Source organism: Patagioenas fasciata, chromosome 12, assembly GCF_037038585.1.
Source record: "Patagioenas fasciata isolate bPatFas1 chromosome 12, bPatFas1.hap1, whole genome shotgun sequence".
Lineage (NCBI taxonomy): Eukaryota > Metazoa > Chordata > Aves > Columbiformes > Columbidae > Patagioenas > Patagioenas fasciata.
Genome location: NC_092531.1, coordinates 15885056 through 15904679, shown reverse-complemented (window position 1 = coordinate 15904679; position 19624 = coordinate 15885056). Strand labels below are relative to the sequence as shown.

Here is a 19624-nt window from a genome sequence, read left to right as displayed (position 1 = left end):
ATTCAGGTTTACAACACAGGTACTATTATTTTGCAGTATATTGTTCCATGCTATTTCCATAGAAACTATATCGTCAACTTGTAATTTTCTCACTAAGTGCATCCCACCGTATCATCGCCTCCATACAAACACCCCCACCCCCTTGCACGAAAATGCAGTTATTTAGTACTCAGCGAAAACACTCTTCCCTGGTGAGATAAAAGGCTGAAGTTAGTGGAAGTCAGCTTCTACGCAAATATTATTTCAAATATATTTGCATTTGCACAGCCAGGGAGGTCACTGTTTGGGGGTTAAAGTGTGGAGTGATGTGGTCCCTGACAAATCCAGGGACAACACGTGGTCCTTCCAGAAATAGCCAGATGAGGATCAGGACAAAACTGAAACTTCTGACAGGTTTCTGTATCATCAGTCAAAGTCTAACACTGATGTCCTGGTACAATAAAGCATGAAGCACTGAATTGTAAGCCTAAAAAGTGCAACTAATAGGACTGGTGCAATGTTTTAGAATATCAAAGCTCAAGTCAAATCCACTGACTGGCTTCTGAACATGATCACCTTCTCATCAGCTCTTTGCTAATGCAGAAAGGAAACCAATATCTCCCCAACTTCCCTTTCAACTAGAGTTCAGATTGTTCAAAATAATGGCTTTTCATTCAAAAGCTGGGCAAGGGGGCATTGCATCAGTCTCTCTGGATCCCTCATGCCCATCTTGGCCTCGAGCACATCAGCCATTGCCCAGCACAACGGGGCTACGGTGACTGCAGGGCTTGCCCAGCTCCCCAGGAGGTGCTGCAGACCCCACCGCTCTCTGTCAGCCTTCACCCATCGCTCCAAAATGAACCTCCACACGCACCTGCCTCAAATCCGCTATCTGCGCAAAAGCTGAAGTCTGTATGAGCTAATTTGCTCTTTCATAGAATCATAGAACCATTTCGGTTGGAAGAGACCCTCAGGATCGAGCCCAATCATGACCCGACTCTAGCACTAAACCATGTCCCTAAGAACCTTGTCTAAATGCCTTTTAAATCCCTCCAGGGATGGTGACTCCACCACTGCCCTGGGCAGCCTGTTCCAATGCCCGACAACGCTTTCTGGGAATAATTTTTTCCTAATATCCAATCTAAACCTCCCCTGGCGCCACTTGAGGCCATTTCCTCTTGTCCTGTCACTTGCTACTAGGGAGGAGACCAATACCCTCCACGCTACAACCTCTTTTCAGGCAGTTGTGGACAGCGATAAGGTCTCCCCTCAGCCTCCTTTTCTCAAGGCTGAACAGCCCCAGCCCCCTCAACCGCTCCTCCCCAAGAGGGAAGGGACAACATCTTCTGGACCATCAGGTAGGTCCCGATGGACCATCATGTCAGTCCTCCACGTGTAGTAACTCCAGATTGATGCTGGGGAATGGCACAACCCATCTGTGTGTCTCACACTGCCCTCCACCCCCTTGCTGAAGAACCAGCAGCCACCGCACCAGGACTCACCTGTTGTTATTCTTCAGCTTAATGTGGTCACTGGTCTCCAGGATCTGCCCGTTCCTCAGCCAAGTGATCTGCGGGGGTGGTTCCCCTTGGGCCACGCACGTGAAGATGGCAGTAGTGCCCACGGGCCTGGAGATGGACTGGGGATGCTGCACAAACTCTGCAGGGGCTGCAAGGAGGAAGGAGAGTGAAAAAGTTATAATGATCCCACTTTGTCCTGGTACATAGAGCTTGAACTTCAATAAGTCTTGTCTGCCTGGGAGCACAGGATACTCAGCCAACCCACAGCGCAGGCAGCAGGTAACTATGGTTCAGATGGTATATCTGTAATTTAAAGAGTGGCTACAAAGACGACGAGACTCCCTTTCTACAAGGAGTCACACAGGGCAATGGGTGCAAGTTACTCTTGGGAGCTTCCAATTGGACACTAGAGGAAAATTTTTCATGACGAGAACAACCATCCACTGGAATAATCTCCCCAGGGAAGCCGTGTATTCCCCAACATTGGCCAGTTTTAGGATTCAGCTGGACAGGGTGCTAGGCCAGCTTGTCTAGACCATGCTCTTGCCAAGGAAGGTTGGCTCAGATGATCCTTGTGGTCCCTCCCAGCCTGGCATTCCATGATTCTATGATTCAATGCTGCAATTTGGTTGCTGTATGGAGAGCAGAGGTGGGTTCTGCAGGGTTCAGGCGAACAGCATTAAAGTCTAAGCCCCTTCACATCACATCTCCCCAGTGAAAGCAACCTTAAGGGTGCAAAATAATCCATATCTGACAAAGGTTATTTAAAAATGCATCCTGCCTGTTTGGGGAGCAAGCTGGGAGGTCAGAACCTCTGGTGGTTTGCACATACATCAAATGGAAAGTATACAAACCATTTGTAGTGCGTGGCACCACATGGGGCCATCACCCGGCAGAAATGAGCCCTCTGCTACAGAGACATGCAAAAATCAGCACATATTGACAATACGAAGAGTGGTGGGGAAGAAAAGCTGCAGCTCCATGCAGCAATATTGTATTTGCAGTTGCGGAGATCTGCTGTTTCACTGATGGCAGAGCTACAGCCTTGCCCAAAGGACCCGTATGCCATCGGCAAGCTGCTCACAAATGGAAAGTAATGCATACAGCATACAGTTTGCATACAGCAACCTGGCAGGTTGTTCCTTCCCAAGTAAATACCAGGTTTGCTGCAGACTCTCCTGGTAGTAATAGATCAAGAAGGTTTTTTTACCCCAGATCTGCACCTGGGACCCTTGGGGTCCCGCCAAGCCTGGCAGAAGATTCCGCCATGGCTGTAACTACTGCTCACCTCATAACCAAGTGTTTTCACCTTTAACTGTAACACCTTTAAACACAAAGTGATTTCCGTCCTTCCAGCAGCTCAAAATAGATTTAAAATCATTTATCAGAATAAACCAGCATATCAGCCTACAGAAAGCAGGGCCTGAAAGACACTGCTAAATAGGCTGAGTTTATTCAAGCAGTTACGCTTCAAAGGGCAGAGTGATAAACATACTCCAAGTTGCTGCTGAAACCTAAAATCAGGTGGAACCGGCAGCCACCGCAATGAAGACAAACAGAGGAGAGGCTAGGGCCTGTAATGAATTTACCAACTAGCATCACGTAATGGATGGCTGGTGTTGAGTTTCTCCAACAAAAGCAAAACTACCCAGGGAGACACACTTGGTGCCACTTGCTGGCACCTTCCAAGGAGGGGTTGGTAGGCTCAGAGATGCTGGGATGGGAGAAAGGAGCAAACTGATCCATGAAAATGTCTCGAGGGGTGGCCAGGCTATGAAAGACCTGAACCTTGTGGTTCATGGCCAAAAAAACCCCTCAGGGTTTGCTGCAGGAGCTGTGCCTGGGCAGAGCATCTCCGCGGCTGCAGAGAGGCCAAAGCACAGGGCAAGGTGAGTGTGTGTAAGAGCGAAGTCATGCACATTGTAAGTCCTGCAAGCAGGAAGACAAATTCATCGCAGAGCCCATCTACCTCAAAGGAGCCCCCTTTTGCATTTTTAATAAACAAAGGGAAGCGCAGCATGGCAGGTCTGACTTATGTTAGTGGGGTGTCTGCTGGCAGAGTTTACTGTCAGGCCACTTCTGCTGGCACTTGGCTCTCTTAATGAATCTGATCTCAGCAACCTAACGAACATGTGTTCTCTTGCTAAACTTCCCCAGGTGCCAACTGATCCCCTGTCCTTTTTCCCTCCTACATTTTTTCCTCCCCTCTACAGTTATAAATTAAGATAAAATTCAGGATGGGTTCAATAAAAGTTGGAAGCATGGATACATGGGGAAAAAACCCTCTTCCCTCCAGTGAACGGTCCTTTTGTGGTGTACAACAAGAGCAACTGATTTTCAAGAATTTCTGAACCTCCCGCCCCTTACTTTGTGCTGGCAGAGTTTTGCAGAAGCAATTATTTTGCAATGGCTGTGCACATCCCTGCTTTCAGCTGGGCTCACGAGTTACACAAGTCATACTTGGAGGTGCAGACCCATGGTATCAAGGAAGGGCCCAGATGCCTTCCAGCTCCTCGTCGCAGCTTCATTAAACATCTGGCCACTTTGCTTCACCAAACCTCAAACCCGCTGTGTGTTCCAGCAGAAACAAAGTTTAAATAAGGAAAGAAGCATCCGGTGTAACCCTTCTGGAATCACTGGCTCTCCTTATCCTCATTAGCCTGTATCAAGAGGGAGAAATTGGGGCAGTGTCGTGTGGGGACTCAGGGGTAACGAAGGTGCAGCTGCGGCCATGGGCTCAGTGCCAGTGATGCTATTCAGGACCCCAGTCCCTTGGGTTCCTCAGGCCCCTGCTCTCCTCTGCCATCCTCCTCTTCGCTGTCTCGCTAAACACAACTGGATCAAAACCCTGTTTAACTTGTTTAAAGTCTCTGGGGAGCAGGCGGCTGCTCCTTCCAACGGCTCCTGTCTTGTGCTGAGCTGTCCCTGCTTGGTGGCATCTCTTGCTGCAAGACAGGGGATGTGCCGCTGCTGTTCCTGGCTCTCTTCAGGCATTGCTCTGTCCTGTTCAGGTCTCACCCTCCTGTTTTTTTGGTACAAAAGGTGCAGCCCATGCTGCAACAGAAACCCATGGAGTTAAAAGGCTCCTTGTCTCCATCACCTGCTTCCGACAGCATCAGAGAAAGGATATAGAATCATTTTGGCTGGAAAAGATGTTCAAGATCATCAAGTCCAACTCTTAACCCAACACTACCTCTAAACCATGTCCCTAAGACCCTCATCTTCACATCATTTAACCCCCTCCAGGGATGGTGACTCCACCACTGCCCTGGGCAGCCTGTTCCAATGCCCAACAGCCTTTTCTGGGAAGAAATTGTTCCTAATATCCAATCTAAACCTCCCCTAGTGCAACTTGAGGCCGTTTCCTCTCGTCCTGTCACTTGTTACTTGGGAGAAGAGACCAACATCCTCCATGGTCCAACCTCCTTTCAGGCAGTTGTAGAGAGCAAGAAGGTCTCCAGCATCTCAATGTCTTTCTTGTAGTGAGAGGCCCAAAAGTAAACCCAGGATTCAAGGTGCCATAGTCCGGATGCCACCAGGGTCTTACCACAGGGACAGACATGGACCAGGCTGTACATGAACTGGTGTTTGTACCAGTGTCCCCAGATAAGGTGTCCCTCACCCTTCATAATTAGCAGAGCATCTTGTCAGGGCTCATCTCACCCTGCACGGAGGCACCGTGGCCTGAACACGTCTCCCCCTTCCACCCTACTTGCCAAAATGCCATCAGAGGTGGTGCAAGGAAGCATCTCTCATTCCTCCATGAAGATCTTAATTAATTAAGAACACCATTCAGAGCAGAGAATTCAAACCTGGCGAGGAGGAGCCAGCAGGATCCAACCCTGGCTTGTGAAGGATGAAGAAACCAGAGCATTGATTATTCAGGACTTAATGGGAGGGAGGGGATCATGCAGTTTTAATGAATATTTAAAGGCGTGACATTGGTATCAAAAAGCAATAACGCTTAATACCACCCCCAGAATCGTTAATGAAGTGCTACAGCGCATTGTCAAAGGGGACATCTCAGCTCAGTAGTGACCGGCCACCAGTGTGTCCCCCGAGGTAACAGGAGCTTTGCTGCCCTTGCCATGAATGAGGTGTGGGGCTTATTGCAGCACCTGAAAACTCACAGAGAAGAGGACGGGGGAGCACGGAGAGCCAATGGACAGTGCCAGGTGAATCCTTGCCCCTTGCTCCTCAGAATGAAGCCATCATTAATTCTCAAATAGCCAAAGTGGCACAGTGAGAGAAGGAGGCTGGGGTGAGGAGAAGGAAGAAAAATATGGAACACAACCCACTGTTGTGGAGCTCCAGCTTGCATCTTGCTGGTACAAGAAGTTCTTGATCCCCACGGATGGCTGATGGACAACCTCCTTGAGAGCTCTGTGCCTGTTTCCCAGGGGACATAAGCCACTGGCGTCTTTCTGAGGGGCTCAGGTACCCTGACTCACTCCAGCATCCCAACACACTAGATCCAAGTCCCACCTGTCCCCTGAGAAGTATTAATAAAACGTGGGCAGGAAGGGGACTGTTCCATGGGGCACGCAGACCCATATATATGACCTACATCTAAGTGACAATATTCAAGAAGCAATTGTACAATGTCCCCAGACACACAGTGTGAATTTTGGGGTTGTCCTATGCCGGAGTAGGAGTTGGGACTCGATGATCCTCGTGGCTGCCTTCCAACCCAGGACATTCTGCAACTCTATGACATAGCATGTACTGAAGCTGGTTTTGCAGCATGAATTTAGGTTTAGGGCAAAACTTAAGACAAACCAAGTATCACAGAGCCGAGCCTAAAACACAGCAACCGCGATACATCTGGGGCTGAATTCAACCCCGCAGCCCAGGTTTGCAACGCCAGCGAGCAATAACGATGGAAGAAATATCACGAAACCCAGCAGTGGCCGGATCTGCTGGACCAAGGAGCGTTGCCCGGTTCTGCCAGCAAAAAGCAAGGCGAACAAGGCAGTCATTGTCAGCAGAGCCTTCCAAAACACATCCCTACGACGGGCACTCATTTATGAGATGGGATCTCATTTTTCTGCATAGCTTTCAGGAGGAAATGAAGCGTAGAGCAGAGAACACTGGTGACCATCTGGCCATTCACAGCCCATCAGTTTGTTATGACACCAAACACATAATAAAGTACAAAAGCTTGCGCAGGAGGTAGAGAGAAAGCACTTTGATATATATTTTTTCTTTTCTTCTTTTTTTTTTTTCCTTGCCACCAAAGCCTGCTCTTCCCTTGCACCACACGCACACCCTCCATTTCAGCCGGTGACACATTCGGCCTTTCGACAACTCCCCCCATGAGACTTTCATTTGCAGCCCTAGCACAAAGCAATATTCAAATGGCTGTGCTGCAGATCTGAAGAAAAAAATTGAAAGTTTCTTGTGGGAGAACCTTTACAAAAGAGATCAAAGGAGCCTAAATGGCCAGGGGAGGGCAGGGAGGGAGGGAGGGAGGGAGCGGGGGATCAACGCCTTCTCCTCTGAAGGGAGGAGGAATTCCCAGGAAGATAATAAGACTCCGTTAGATGATGTGAAGGAGACCCTGCAATGCAAAAGGATGTTATTGCCGGAGAAAGAGCAGAGCCCAGCACCAGGACCCCTCTGCTGTGGTGGGGACAAGGACCAGTGGTGGCAGTGGGAGGGTGGACATGGTCTATGTCCCAGCCTCCCGCTAACTTCTTGCCTTATGACAGGAAACATCGCCTTTTCTCCCCCACTTTCCCACCTATAAAACGTGCCTCCTTCAAAAGAGGCTGGCGCAAGTTAATTTGTGCCTCCAGGCACTTGAAGGACTCCTGTGTAAAGGCGCGAGTACCTGGCCTGGTATAGTCCTAGCCCTGTGCTAACTTCCTCTCCAACCAGGCTTTTGATTGCCCGCTCTTGGTTTTTCCTCACTTTAGGGATGTAATTTGCATTGCTGACATCCTGAAAAAGATAAAAACCCTAAGGTCTGCCATGTCAGTCATTATTGGTGTTTTCTTCCCAGACAAACCTGAACAGCAATCACTTGTACCTCTCAGCTGGAAAATCCAGGCAAAAAAAAGATTCGGAGGAAGGAAAAGCTGCTTCCAGAGGGAGGGTGAGCAAGCCTGGGAGGACTCCAGCTGCCTGGCCGCAGTCTGCCACGAGCTTCCCTGGGGCAGGACATCCCCATGAAAAACACGAAGCGTTTTATGGATGGACAACAGAAGTTGGGGTCCTGGACACTGCAGCTCATGTCTAAGGGCTACTCCAAGGACACGTTCCACACCACTGCCAGCTTCTCTGCTGAGGCTGCATGCTGGAGCATCCCCCTCCCACAGCAACACTGGGCTCCCATGGCTCTGTGAGTACCACTTCAGAGAAAAAATTATCATCTTGGTTCCCTGGGTGAAAACCCATAGTAAATCTACCCCAGCACTAGACCAGCTGCTCAGAAGCTGATGTTCGAATCTCCAAAGAGGCTGAAAACTGCCCATCCGTAGTGGTGACAAGTTGTGCTACCTTTCCCCTTCTCATCCCATTGCTAAAAGGAGCAGCCAATGGTGTCCAATAACTGTATTTTTACAGCTTCATAGATTTTCCAAGCATTTTCTCTTGGCTCTGCCCACCTGCCTCCTGTACGTCAGCTTTGGGTTTAGACCTCTGCTATACGCACCATGACCTGCAGCAGCTCTAAAGGGTTTGTATCAGTATGGCAGGGTTGTTCCTAATGCCTGGGTTGGTATTTCTTAATAAGGGGACTTGTAATTGTGCCAGGGACCGTGGCTGCTGCACAAGCGATGCAGTGCTGGGTCACCACCAGTGACAAAGGGACCCATCAGGTGAGCACCAGGGCTGGAGTGGGGCACTTTCCCCATGACCAGCATAAAAGGTTCAATTAGCTCACTCCGGCAAGAGACGTATAATTTTAGATTCAGGATATCATCAGTCAATAGTTAATGAGTGAACTGATGAGAGCCCGAGATGCTTTAAGTGGACGAGCTTGAAGAGGAGGTGAGTGCCTGCAATCAGGGGGGATTAGTGCCATTCAGAGCACGCTGCCAGCTGGGTTTGACTTGTGCAACCCTTCCCTGACTCCCCTCACCATGGAGACTGGTCACACAGAGCACATGGAAGGGATTTGTTTCGTTTCTTGAGTGCTGATCTCTACTCTGGGCTGGATCACCCTTCACAAGCAGCATTTCCAGAGTGTTGCAGTGGGGAAGGGGAGGAACCTGCATTTCCTGGGCATGGACCCCAAAGGGGGCTTCACTCACATCATGGCAAGGGGCTCAGATGTAGTGTCAAGTACTAAAGAAAACAGTCTTGCTGACTTTTTGGAAATGGCTTTAGATTTACTTAAGCCATTTCAATTGGAGAGCAATACTCTGAGTGACATCCACTGGGTATCACTGCAGGAGCGATATCTACCATGCAGAGGAGTCCAACATGAGGACAGTGCCCATGTATCCTTACCAATAAGAAACATGCAGGAGTGAAAGATGAATTTGGCCAACTAATTCAGCCCAGGCTTTCTACTGAGACGTACAAGTACAGTAACAAGCAACAAGCAGTGCCTGCTAAACCAAATACATGCTTATGATGGAGTGGGAAACCATTGCAACCTGTGCAGCTGAGGCCTCAGTTGAGTGATGCCTGGTTGCCACTGACATACACCCACTTGGAAAGCCACATGTCTAAAAGAGATGTCCTTTGTCTGATACCATCACAGAATCGAGGAATGGTTTGGGTTGGAAGGGACCTTAAAGATCATTTTGTTCCTATTCCCCTTGCCATGGGCAGGGACACCTTCCACTAGACCAAGTTGCTCAGAGCCCCATCCAAGCCAACCTTGACACTTGCAGGGATGGGGCATCCACAGCTTCTCTGGGTAGCCTCTGCCAGTGCCTCACCACCCTCATGGGGAAGAATTTCTTAATTCTATCTAATCTAAATATCCCCTCTTTCAGTTTAAAACCATTACCCCTTGTTCTATCACTATGTACCCTTGTAAAAAGTCCCTTGTAAAAAGCCCCTCTCCAGCTTTCTTGTAGGTCCCCTTTAGGTGCTGGAGGCTGCTATAAGGTCTCCTCAGAGATCCTCTTCTGCAAGCGGTACAACCCCAACCCTTTCAGTCTGTCTCATAGCAGAGCTGTTCCAGCCCTCTGATCATCCTCATGGCCTCCTCTGGACTTGCTCCAACAGGTCCATGTCCCTCTTATGTTGGTGGCCCCAGAGCTGAACACAGCACTGTAGGGGGGGGTCTCACCAGAGCGGAGTAGAGGGGCAGAATCACCTCCCTGACCTGATGGTCATGCTGCTTTTGATGCAGTCCAGATGCTTTCTGGGCTCCACACCCACATTGCTAGGCCATGTGAAGCTTCTCATTAAGAGAGAAGCAAAGTCAGGATCTGTCCAACCAAACCCATCCCAGCGCCCAGGTGACATGTGGAGCCCATGGAGAGGGCACAGTGATGTGGTCATCACTGCTTCCTGAGTCCCGGGCTTGCTCACCTTGTACCACCAGCCTGCCCTGCGCCGTCCTTCGCACTCGAGTGCCAGGTTTGTTGGCCGCGCACACGTAGATGCCAGAATGCTGCACGGTGAGGTCTGAGATCATGAGATTTCCCGTCCCCAGCACCTGGATCCCCTCCACGCCGATCGGACGGCCATCTGAAAGAAGAGGAAAAGGATAAGAATCACGTGCTGGACCTTTGTGTGAAGTTCTCTAGGGCACAGCCCTTACTGAAGCCAGTCTAAGTACTCATGGAGTGGTGCCACGCTCTGTTACAGGGATTTGCCAAGTCAAGTGAATAGGTTTTAGCTGATGCTCTTAGCAGAACTGCCTTCTGGACAAAACACATGATCCTCAGTCACATTTGCCCAAAACTGTACTTTGTGCTGCTTGGAAAACCAAAGTACCATCAGAAGAAATGTGAGAGCCTTCAATTACATGTTCAGATTAAGACGAAACACCCAGAACATTTTCAATAGAATGGTTAAACCATGTTAAATCATATCAGCTTCTGTGAGCCATTGCCTGCCTGGGTTCTCACATCAGATTGAGCAAGGATCCAACCAGACCAACAACCTGTTCCCAACAGAGATGCTCTGGGAAGCAGAAGACCAGCCAGCCTACAGCAGGACTTCCCTGATGAACTGTCCCCGCAATTATGATTTCAGAATATCCTGAGCCTTTTTGCCTGCTAACCCTTGATAGATTTTTGTTGGCCGGATCCATCTCACTGCTTTTGGAAACTATGCAAGCACTGCATTTTCAGTTCCTTAGCTCTTGAACATACAATAGCTTAGAGTCAAGGAACCAAACTCTGAGCTGGGTGGTTAGATCTGCTCAGCTGCTCTGGCTTGGAAGGGCAACTGGAAAGGGCTGACTTCATCCTGAGTCTGTGGCAGGCCAAACCAGCTCAGTATCAGGGAATTAACCCTTTTCCAACAAAACTTGTTTTCACTGGAAAATTCCCAGCCAGCTCTAAATATATTGTGTTTCATTAGTATCAGGCCATTGCTTTTTATCATTGTGTTGGTCTGTGTTTTAAGAAGGTGGTGAGAGCCTGGCCCAGGCTGCTCAGAGAGGTGTTGGATGCCCCATCCCTGGAGACATCCCAGGCCAGGCTGAACGGGGCTCTGAGCAACCTGAGCTGGTGAAGATGTCCCTGCTCATGGCAGGGGTGGCACTGGGGGAGCTGGGAAGGTCCCTTCAACCCAAACTGTTCTGTGATTCTATGCCTGACCTCAAGCAGGCTTCATGCTTCAACACAGGCACTCAGGACGAGTTAAAAGTTATCTTGCCATCACATGCTTTAGATGTAATATCATGCTTTGCATAATAAAGAATATTACGAGGATATGGGCTGTTCATAACCAACAGGTTCTGGAATAGATTGGGAAACATGAAGGCAAAGTAGCACTCAAGGAGAGGGACAAATTAAACATCAACCAGAAAATGCCACTTTGCAACCTGCTGCCCAGAAAGCACTTGGAACCACACGGAAAAGCAAGTGATTGGATGGGGAGCAAGCGTCTCTGTCAGCATTAATCAGAACAGCACAGGTTCATCAGCTCGCAAGCCTGGGATGTGGAAGTCAGGGATCCTATTTCAGATTAACAGCTGGGAAACACCAGCAAAACACGGCCTGAAAGCTACAAAGCTCTTCACAAATGCATCTCCTGCCATGCTCTTTATGTATTAGTTTTCAGGAAATTTTTAAACTTCAAGGTTTTCTTGCTTCATTAGGCAGGCAATGCCAGACCACTTAATTATTTGCGTTGCAAAGAAAAATGCTCGAGTCTTGTAGAGAGAGAAAAACAACGTCATTAAATGATTAAATGATCACATAGCTGGCCAAGCCACTGCAGCAGTAAATGTCTCAGTCATAAAAAGGACAGTAAAACATGACCTGTCCCACATTTAATGAGCAGTAGGAAGGAACCATTCCTTTCAAACATCATTGGAATTGAAGTGTAAAAGAGGCCTGAATTAAATTCAAATTAAACTTGATTTCATCTTTTAAATTAGACCTTTTGGAAGTCCACATTTACAATAGGCATAAAAATCAAATCTCTCTCTCCAGGGAGGGACGGGACCAGTGAAAGATGTGGAGTGGCCACCCCTGGATGCTTCATCACATCGTTGCCTCAAGAAATACCACAGAAATGTGACTTGAATGTCAGTAGTTTTATTGTATTATTTATAACGTGCTACATAATTTAAGCAGGCAAAGACCCAGCCTGCAGCAGGTACTCCACACAGGCCAAACCCCAGCATCGACACGTCTCCAGTTGCCTCCCTAGCTCTAACTATTAATTAGAGGTGCTGGTGGTCTGAAGAAACGTCTCCTGTCAACCTAGCATCCTTCATCTCCTAGAAGAACAAGGCTCTCCCAGCTCAGAAATCTCAGGGGATCTGCCATTTGAGTCAGAAATCGTGGCCACCTCAAACAGTCAGCAGAGATTACCGTGCCAGATCATCCCATACACACCTCTTGCTCAGTTCCTCCCTTCCAAAGAGCACTGGAAAAGAATAATAAAGAAATACCTCCTGCTCCATCCTCCTCCTCACTCTGCTGTGCCTCACTCCACCTGAGCCATCCTGTGACCAGCTAGAAGGTCTTCAGCTAATATCAAGCCCAACTTAGTAACACTGACAACATGCATAAATAATACAGAGTATTTACACAAGAAATTCCTCGCATCTTGAAAGCTCAGCACTTTGTAGAAGCACTGTGCAGAGGGACTGACATCTTGCACCTGCTTTGTAAAGGTTTCTGTCTATTTTAACCCTTTTCACTTACACAGAGACCTGAAGAGTGGCTTGGATCAAGGGATCCAAACCCTGAAAATCCAGACTCCTGGCATCACTTGCCATCATCTCTCCATGGAGGAGAACCGAAAGACTGCAAAATCTAACACTAGTGTTAGTGCCCGAAGCTCCCAGGACTCACATAGGTTTGAAACTGCTGCCCACTTAACATGACCCTGTACGTCTTTTTGTGAAGTCAACAGCAGAAAATTTGAGGGAATAAAACAAGCCAGTCCGGGTGGAAATGTCTGACATTCTCCCCATTGAACCCCAGTTGATGAGGGCTGAAAAGGGAGGTTCAGCTGGTTATGAAGAGCAGATGGACAACGCATGAAGAAAGGAGAATGTTCTCCAAAGGGGAGATGCTCTCAAGGGATATCCTGGCTATGGACAAGTAGAGGCTTCCAGGTTGCCCACAGCAGTGAAATCTGGATGAAAGAGCCCTGGGGTTTGGAAGCCACGTTATTTATTTTTCCAAGGTGTATGTGATGCTTTCTGGAGCCTATTCTCCGCCTGCTAACCAAGTGATTGGCACACCGGCACTAATTACGGAGACCCGTTAAAACGTGCCAGGCGATATGAATATGCAATGACACGAACGTCTTTCTTTTATAAGTAGCAAGTAGAAAGAAAGTAACAACTTTCTAATGTTGATCATTTAGCTCTTTTGTGAATTCTTTGTATTGTGCCACAGTAGCCTTCCACTTTTTAGACACATGGGTCTCCTGCTCCAGCGGACACTGGGCACCGTGGATTAGCATATTTAGAGTACATTGCAACAGTTGACTATTCAGTATGTGAAGTGGTGAAATTTACTCTATTATTTCTAAACACTTACGGGAACTGCGCTCCTGTCAACCAGTCAGCCATCCAATGCAAGCTTCTGTGTCCAATAAGTTACCAATTAATTGGCTCCTACAATTGTTGTATAGTTTACTTCTTGAATGGCTTCCTCTTTAGTAATTTCCTTCCCATTGTGCGCGCCTTTCTGACAACTTCTGTATAACGCTATCAGATAATCACTGTCTTTTTCTCTCTCGCCTCACTTTTCTATATCTCTCTAAATAGTTTATTATTCTGCCTTGGTACCTTTTATGGAGGCCAGCTCAGTGGCCTGTCACTTAAAAGGTAAAGATACATTAAAATCGTCATTCATTCAAAAGGCTTTGCAGTAAGTGCCCAGGATATTCATTTGTGCGCACATACAGGTCCAAGTCTGAAGTGCGTCGCTCTGAAAGGAAAAGCCCTATCTTCCCCGAACAAACCCTCAACGATTTTACATTTCTCTCAGAGCCTGCTCTCTAATGAATGTTGACATTTCATGCACGGCAAGACACAGGAATTCTGTTTGTGGTCAGGGGGGGCTACAACATATTCCCAAGGAAATTAAATTCAAAATTGATCATGTGACACTCAAAAACTGGCCCAGAATTGGAAAGATTTTCTTCAAGCAAAATATAGCTGCCTTCCCCACTGAAAGCCAGCCAGGTTTTAGCAAAGCCAAAGCAAAACGTGCAAATGTTGTTATGGTTTGCTTTCCCCTGCACCAGAAAGCTGTAAAAGCAAAATTGTTCTTTTGCTCCTTTCTGATAGAAGAAATGCCAAAATGGCAAAACTGTGAGCAAAATGGTTTGGTGAGACCATCTGAAATGCAAAGACCCAGCATAATGGCAATGTCATGACTCTATTTTGACCAGGCAAGAAAGATGTTCACATATAATTGACCTTTTTTGTTGTTGTTTAAATTAAGTCAGGTTTATTGCTAAATCAGCTGCATCTCTCTAAGACTTTGTGGCCACGGATGCTTTTACTTTCTGGGAGTGGATGAAAAGGTGGTTTTTTTTTTTTCCAAGTTGACTAATCTAACTGGTTATTTAAGCTGAACCAGCTCTGCAGGAGGAAACTCTGGAAGAAGACCCTCAGATGGGAGGAAGCCACATGTACAGACGATGGATGCTCAAGACCAGTCCAGCATCAACCCCTCTCCCTCCTCCTAATCACACAGACGCTGAGACATTAAAACACTCCTGAAATGGCTACAAAGAGACGACAAACCCACCAACTCATCAGACAGCCTGTAAGCCACGTCGCTGTCGAGATGTAAACTAAACAAGAACTTGTGATGCTTCGGACAGGAAATATTCCTACTGAAGAGGAGGGATAAAAACAGGATCTGTTTCCCATTAACTAGCTCTAATTCTGCTGCTGTGCAGCGTGGAGAGGGTATTTATTTTGGCAGAAGGCAATGCTGAGCCCAGACCATCCAGACAAACATCGCATGGAGCTATTACATCTTCATTATTGCACTGCTCTATAGAGACAAGTGTTTTGAAGAAGGTAATAAGCACTTATAATTAAGGCAATTATAAAGTAGTTTATTATAGTTGAGCGCTAACATAGAGGTGCCTTGTGTCCAAGAGAACCAAACTAGTGATACAGCCTATCTGGGGAACTTTTAAAACAGCATCAATCTGACGGTTATGGCTCTGGAGGAAAAAAAACCAAACCACACAGCTAGTGGCAGACACGAGCTGATTTTACAAACCATCGGAGGATGTGAGCAGGAGGGCAAAGACAGAGAAATCGTGCGATTGATGCTGGATACATGTCTGTGTCCCCTGGCAGATGGCTCTGGGGTGGGAAGAGCTCGACCCTGACCCTTGGAGAGCCACAAGGATGAAGTCCACCTCCACCCCAGCAGCCTGAGACAGGATTATCCCTGTTTCTTCACCTCGGGGGATGCAGGGAGATTAGGATCCCAAGGTTATGTTACCTCGTGGACCACGCAGGTTTGGGACATAACACATTGAACCCAACCCCACAGTGTGCACAGGCAGAGTTACAAGCTCCGGAAGGTAAAACAAAAGCTTTGCTCCGCACAGATTTCTACAGGGCAATGGAAGTGTTGCTCTGGGCAAAATAGTTTCTGAGCTACTATCGCCAAGTTAGGGCCTAAAATAACTCTTTCAGACTGGGAGAAACATGGCGCTTTGCTTTTCCTCGCCTGTCTGACACCATTAGATGCTGCCTCTGGTTTCCTTGTAGATTAAAAAAAATACCATGTGTTTGTTTTTTCAGAGCTTCAGACACGCTACTTTAAACACTCTCTTTCCCCTCAAGTGTTTTAAAAACTCCCTAAACAGGCAGCAAGTTTCTTTCAAGGCTCTTTTACATGAAAGATGTGTTTGTGTATGATTTTGCTTCTCTAGGCCAACAGTGGTGATGTTTTTGATGCAGCTGAAGAAGACGCTGTCACTTGAGGAAAGACAAAATTATCACCTTTCATGAAACGTCTACGAGTTTAACCAACCCACTTCTCTATCGGGTGAAAATAAGATCTTGGCAGAGAGAAAAAACAAAGCGTAGACATGAGGATAAAAAGTACTTCAAGCCTACAATTAACTTCAGTGGGAACGGAAAGGGTGAATCACTTGTTGCATAAAATACGCAGTGGCATCTACCTATCGTCTATGCGATAGCAATGGAGAGGAGGAGGAGGAAGAAATCCTGGTCATCCCAGGGCTTACCTAGGCGGCTCCAGGAGACGATGGGCCGTGGATTGCCAGTGGCGATGCATTCCAGCACAGCGGTTTGATGCACCGTCAGTGTGAGGTTCTCCGGACCGACAAGAATCATGGGGTCCTTGTAAACACTGGAGCGGGAGCCTGCAAGGACAGCATCGGCGTTAAAAGGTACCCAAATCTCTCTTGTTTAAACAGAAACACCAAGGGCTGTGTGCATCCTTGAAGTACAAATGATGCAGCCGGCGTAATCGTTGATAAATTTGAGGTGCATGTGAACAAAAGAGCATAATGTTTGTATGACAGTCACAGTACCTGATATTCCTGGTTAAAATGCCTCAGCCAGCCAACACGGCCACAAGCAGCCCTGTTAATACCCAGATATGGGCAGCATAAAGAAGGAACAGTGCTGGGAAATGCAGTGAGCAGATGTGTAGGAAAAACATGGTACACAGGGAGAAAATAACCTGCAGGGCCCCTCGTGCAGACAGGAATGCAAATAAATGGAGGAGTTGCTTTCTCTTTCAGTATCTCAAGCCATAAAGCAATCCATGTGGTCCACAATGCCTAAATCTGCCTCTCTGCCAAGATCCTCTGTTGCTGCTGGTGTCATTTGCCCAAAAGTCTTGTCCTGGGGCACGGAGAGTGATGGAGGTTCCAGTCCCCGGCTCCTGCTGAGGATCTTTTTGAGAGGAAACTCAAGGAAACTTCTCTAATGACTGCAGCCCACAGGGTGGTTGTAGAATCATTTCGGTTGGAAAAGACCCTCAAGATCATCGAGTCCAACTGTTAAGCCGATCCTGGCACTAACCCGTGTCTTCTAAATCTCAACTCCTAGTCTTTTAAAACTGTCCAGGGATGGTGACTCCACCACTGCCCTGGGCAGCCTGTTCCAACGCCTGACAGCCCTTTGGGGAAGAAATTGTTCCCAAGATCCAACCTCAACCTCCTCTGGCACAACTTGAGGCCATTTCCTCTTGTCCTGGCATTTGTTCTTGGGGAGAAGAGTCCAATCCCCTCCATGCTGCCCTGCCTTTAACAGCACCCCTGTCCTGACCCACCCTGGTGGAACTGGGTGCAGGGAGATGATGCATCCCATCGCTCTGATGTAATCACGATACAAACATCACTCATGATGCAATTGCTAACTGTTCATTTGCACTACAGTAGCACCAAGTGGCAGCAACCAAGAATGAAGCCTGTTGTACACAATGATGCACAGACCCACGATAAAATAAAGCACTGGCACAATGACACTGGAAACCAGACAGGTACAGGATTAGCAAAAGAAACCACATTTCACCAGCCAGGGTAAGACCACAAGACAAAAACATCATTCTGTGTCAGGTACAGCATTTCATCCCTAAAAAGTGCCTTATCCCTTGGCCAAAGTTGCCTTCAGCCTTTACTCAGATTTCTTAGGAGCAGGAGAGGAGGTAAAAAATGAGATATTCTTAGTTTCCCATAAGTAAACAAGAACACTGATAATCTCTGCATTAGTCTCCTCATTTCCTAGGAGAGCCAGGTGATTTTTCAGAAACGCTGAGGTCAAGCAGTGTTTAAGGAATTCCAACAATCTGACAGCTGGTGCTGGCAAAAATGTTCCATACACCTGCGGAGAGAAACACTTGGGCTGGTGTCTGTCCCCGAGCAGGAGGGGGACACGAGGAGGGCTGGGGAGCCGAGCTCTGCCCTGGGCCAGGCTTTGCTGGAGGGATCATCCCAGCACACGGACTTTCCAGTGTCCGAAAAGCTTGTTATAGAGAAGCAATCCACCAAAACCTGTCTGCGAGGGTTTTCTTCTCCAAGAAAAAGAAAAACGTCTTTTCTTCCTGCATTTTTAGCATTGCACTTTGACAGCAGCTCAGGGGCTGAAGTCGGGGCATTAGCAGGGGGATTTCGCAGCAGTGCAAGGGCAAGCACAGATCAGAGAGGCTCGTTTGTTAATCGTTCCTAGAGGGGCTACATGGGGAGTGACAAAGCAACTCAGGAGTTGTGTCTAAATAGGCAAAATCCAAGAAAAATCACCATGTCAGTGTGACTTAAAAGCTGACTTTTCTCACTAAATGCATTTCACTGCAAGCCATAAAATGCAGATTTTTTGATGAGAACCAGAATGCACAATAAATTCATATGACTGGCTGGTTAACCCCAAGAGATCTGAAAAACAATACCTCCCCCCTCAGCACCTCGGAGTGCCTTTAAAACCCATGTAGATTTATTGTTCTAAACCACAATACTAAATGTTCACGCTTAGAATAATACGATATCATCATTGTATTACGCAGTGATTTCAATATTTCAGAACATAGAGAAATGAAATGAATTGTCCAAGGTCACCCAAGAACATCCGTAAATGGGAGTGGAGACAAAAGCAGAATTTATACACTATTCTATTTTGGGAATAAGAAATTTAAAAAATCACAGTCTTTGATTCATACTCTGAGTCCTAAATATGCATTTGGGTTTTCAGGTGTGGGAAACATTTCCACCGCTGGTCACCTTCTGCTGCAAAGGCCACATAATGGTCCCATTGCTTTGCTGCTGAGCAAAACACCCACGGTAGTGGCAGCTCCAGGGACAGCAGGGACAGGGTCCCCGCAGGGACATGGTGACCAGACACCAGCATCGTGCAAAGGCGCTGATTGTTCCCAACCATTGAGGAGGAGGTTTCCTTCTCTAACCAGAAAAGCTCTTTGCTGCAGGGTCGGGAAGTGAGGAGTGACAAAACGAGGGACTCGTGGCAGGCGAGTGCTGCTGTAGCACGACAGGGTTCAGGGCAACGCAGGGGGGATTTGTTTTGAAAGAGGAAAAAGGCTCTAATGAAGCACATGGTCCCCAGGGACCCTGCCAGCAGCAATCGTGGCGAGGATGGGGAAGTCCCCAGCACCGCCAGCGGTGACAGGGACTCTAGCAGGGACAGGAGCGTCACCAGCACTGTCTGTTAGATCTTGATCAAAAGCACGGCAGCAGAGAGAGCCGCAGCTCGTGCTGGAAAGGTGTCAGTGCAGGGAGGCAGGCAGCCCCACAGGAGCATCTCCGCTAAGCAGGCACTTGAAAATAATCAATCAGTAGAGCCAGAAGACGTGTCCCTGCCGCTCGCTGCCAGTGAGAGGAAGGAAAGTGCTGCCAGCAGGTTCCTCCATCCCCAGCAAGCAGCCAGCTTCCTTCTCCTCTGTGAGTTATTGCTAGAAAGGGTTCCAAGAGATCAGTTTGGGTCCCACAGGGACAGCTGACAGAGGATGGGCAATGGGTAGTTCAGCGGAGGGCAGCACAGCTGTGGAAAGGTGGTATTTGCACCCTGA

The 19624-nt window shown here is 47.7% G+C and overlaps 1 protein-coding gene across 1 annotated transcript in view; it reads right to left on the bottom strand.

The window, feature by feature from the left end:
• Positions 1-19624, bottom strand: part of IGDCC3 (immunoglobulin superfamily DCC subclass member 3) — a 107797-nt gene that overhangs the window by 22973 nt on the left and 65200 nt on the right. The window contains exons 5-7 of the mRNA XM_065847679.2: positions 16326-16463; positions 9993-10151; positions 1482-1647 (exon numbers count right to left, since the gene is read on the bottom strand). Of these exons, the coding sequence (XP_065703751.1) occupies positions 1482-1647; positions 9993-10151; positions 16326-16463 (463 nt within the window). The remainder of the gene's footprint in view (positions 1-1481; positions 1648-9992; positions 10152-16325; positions 16464-19624) is intronic.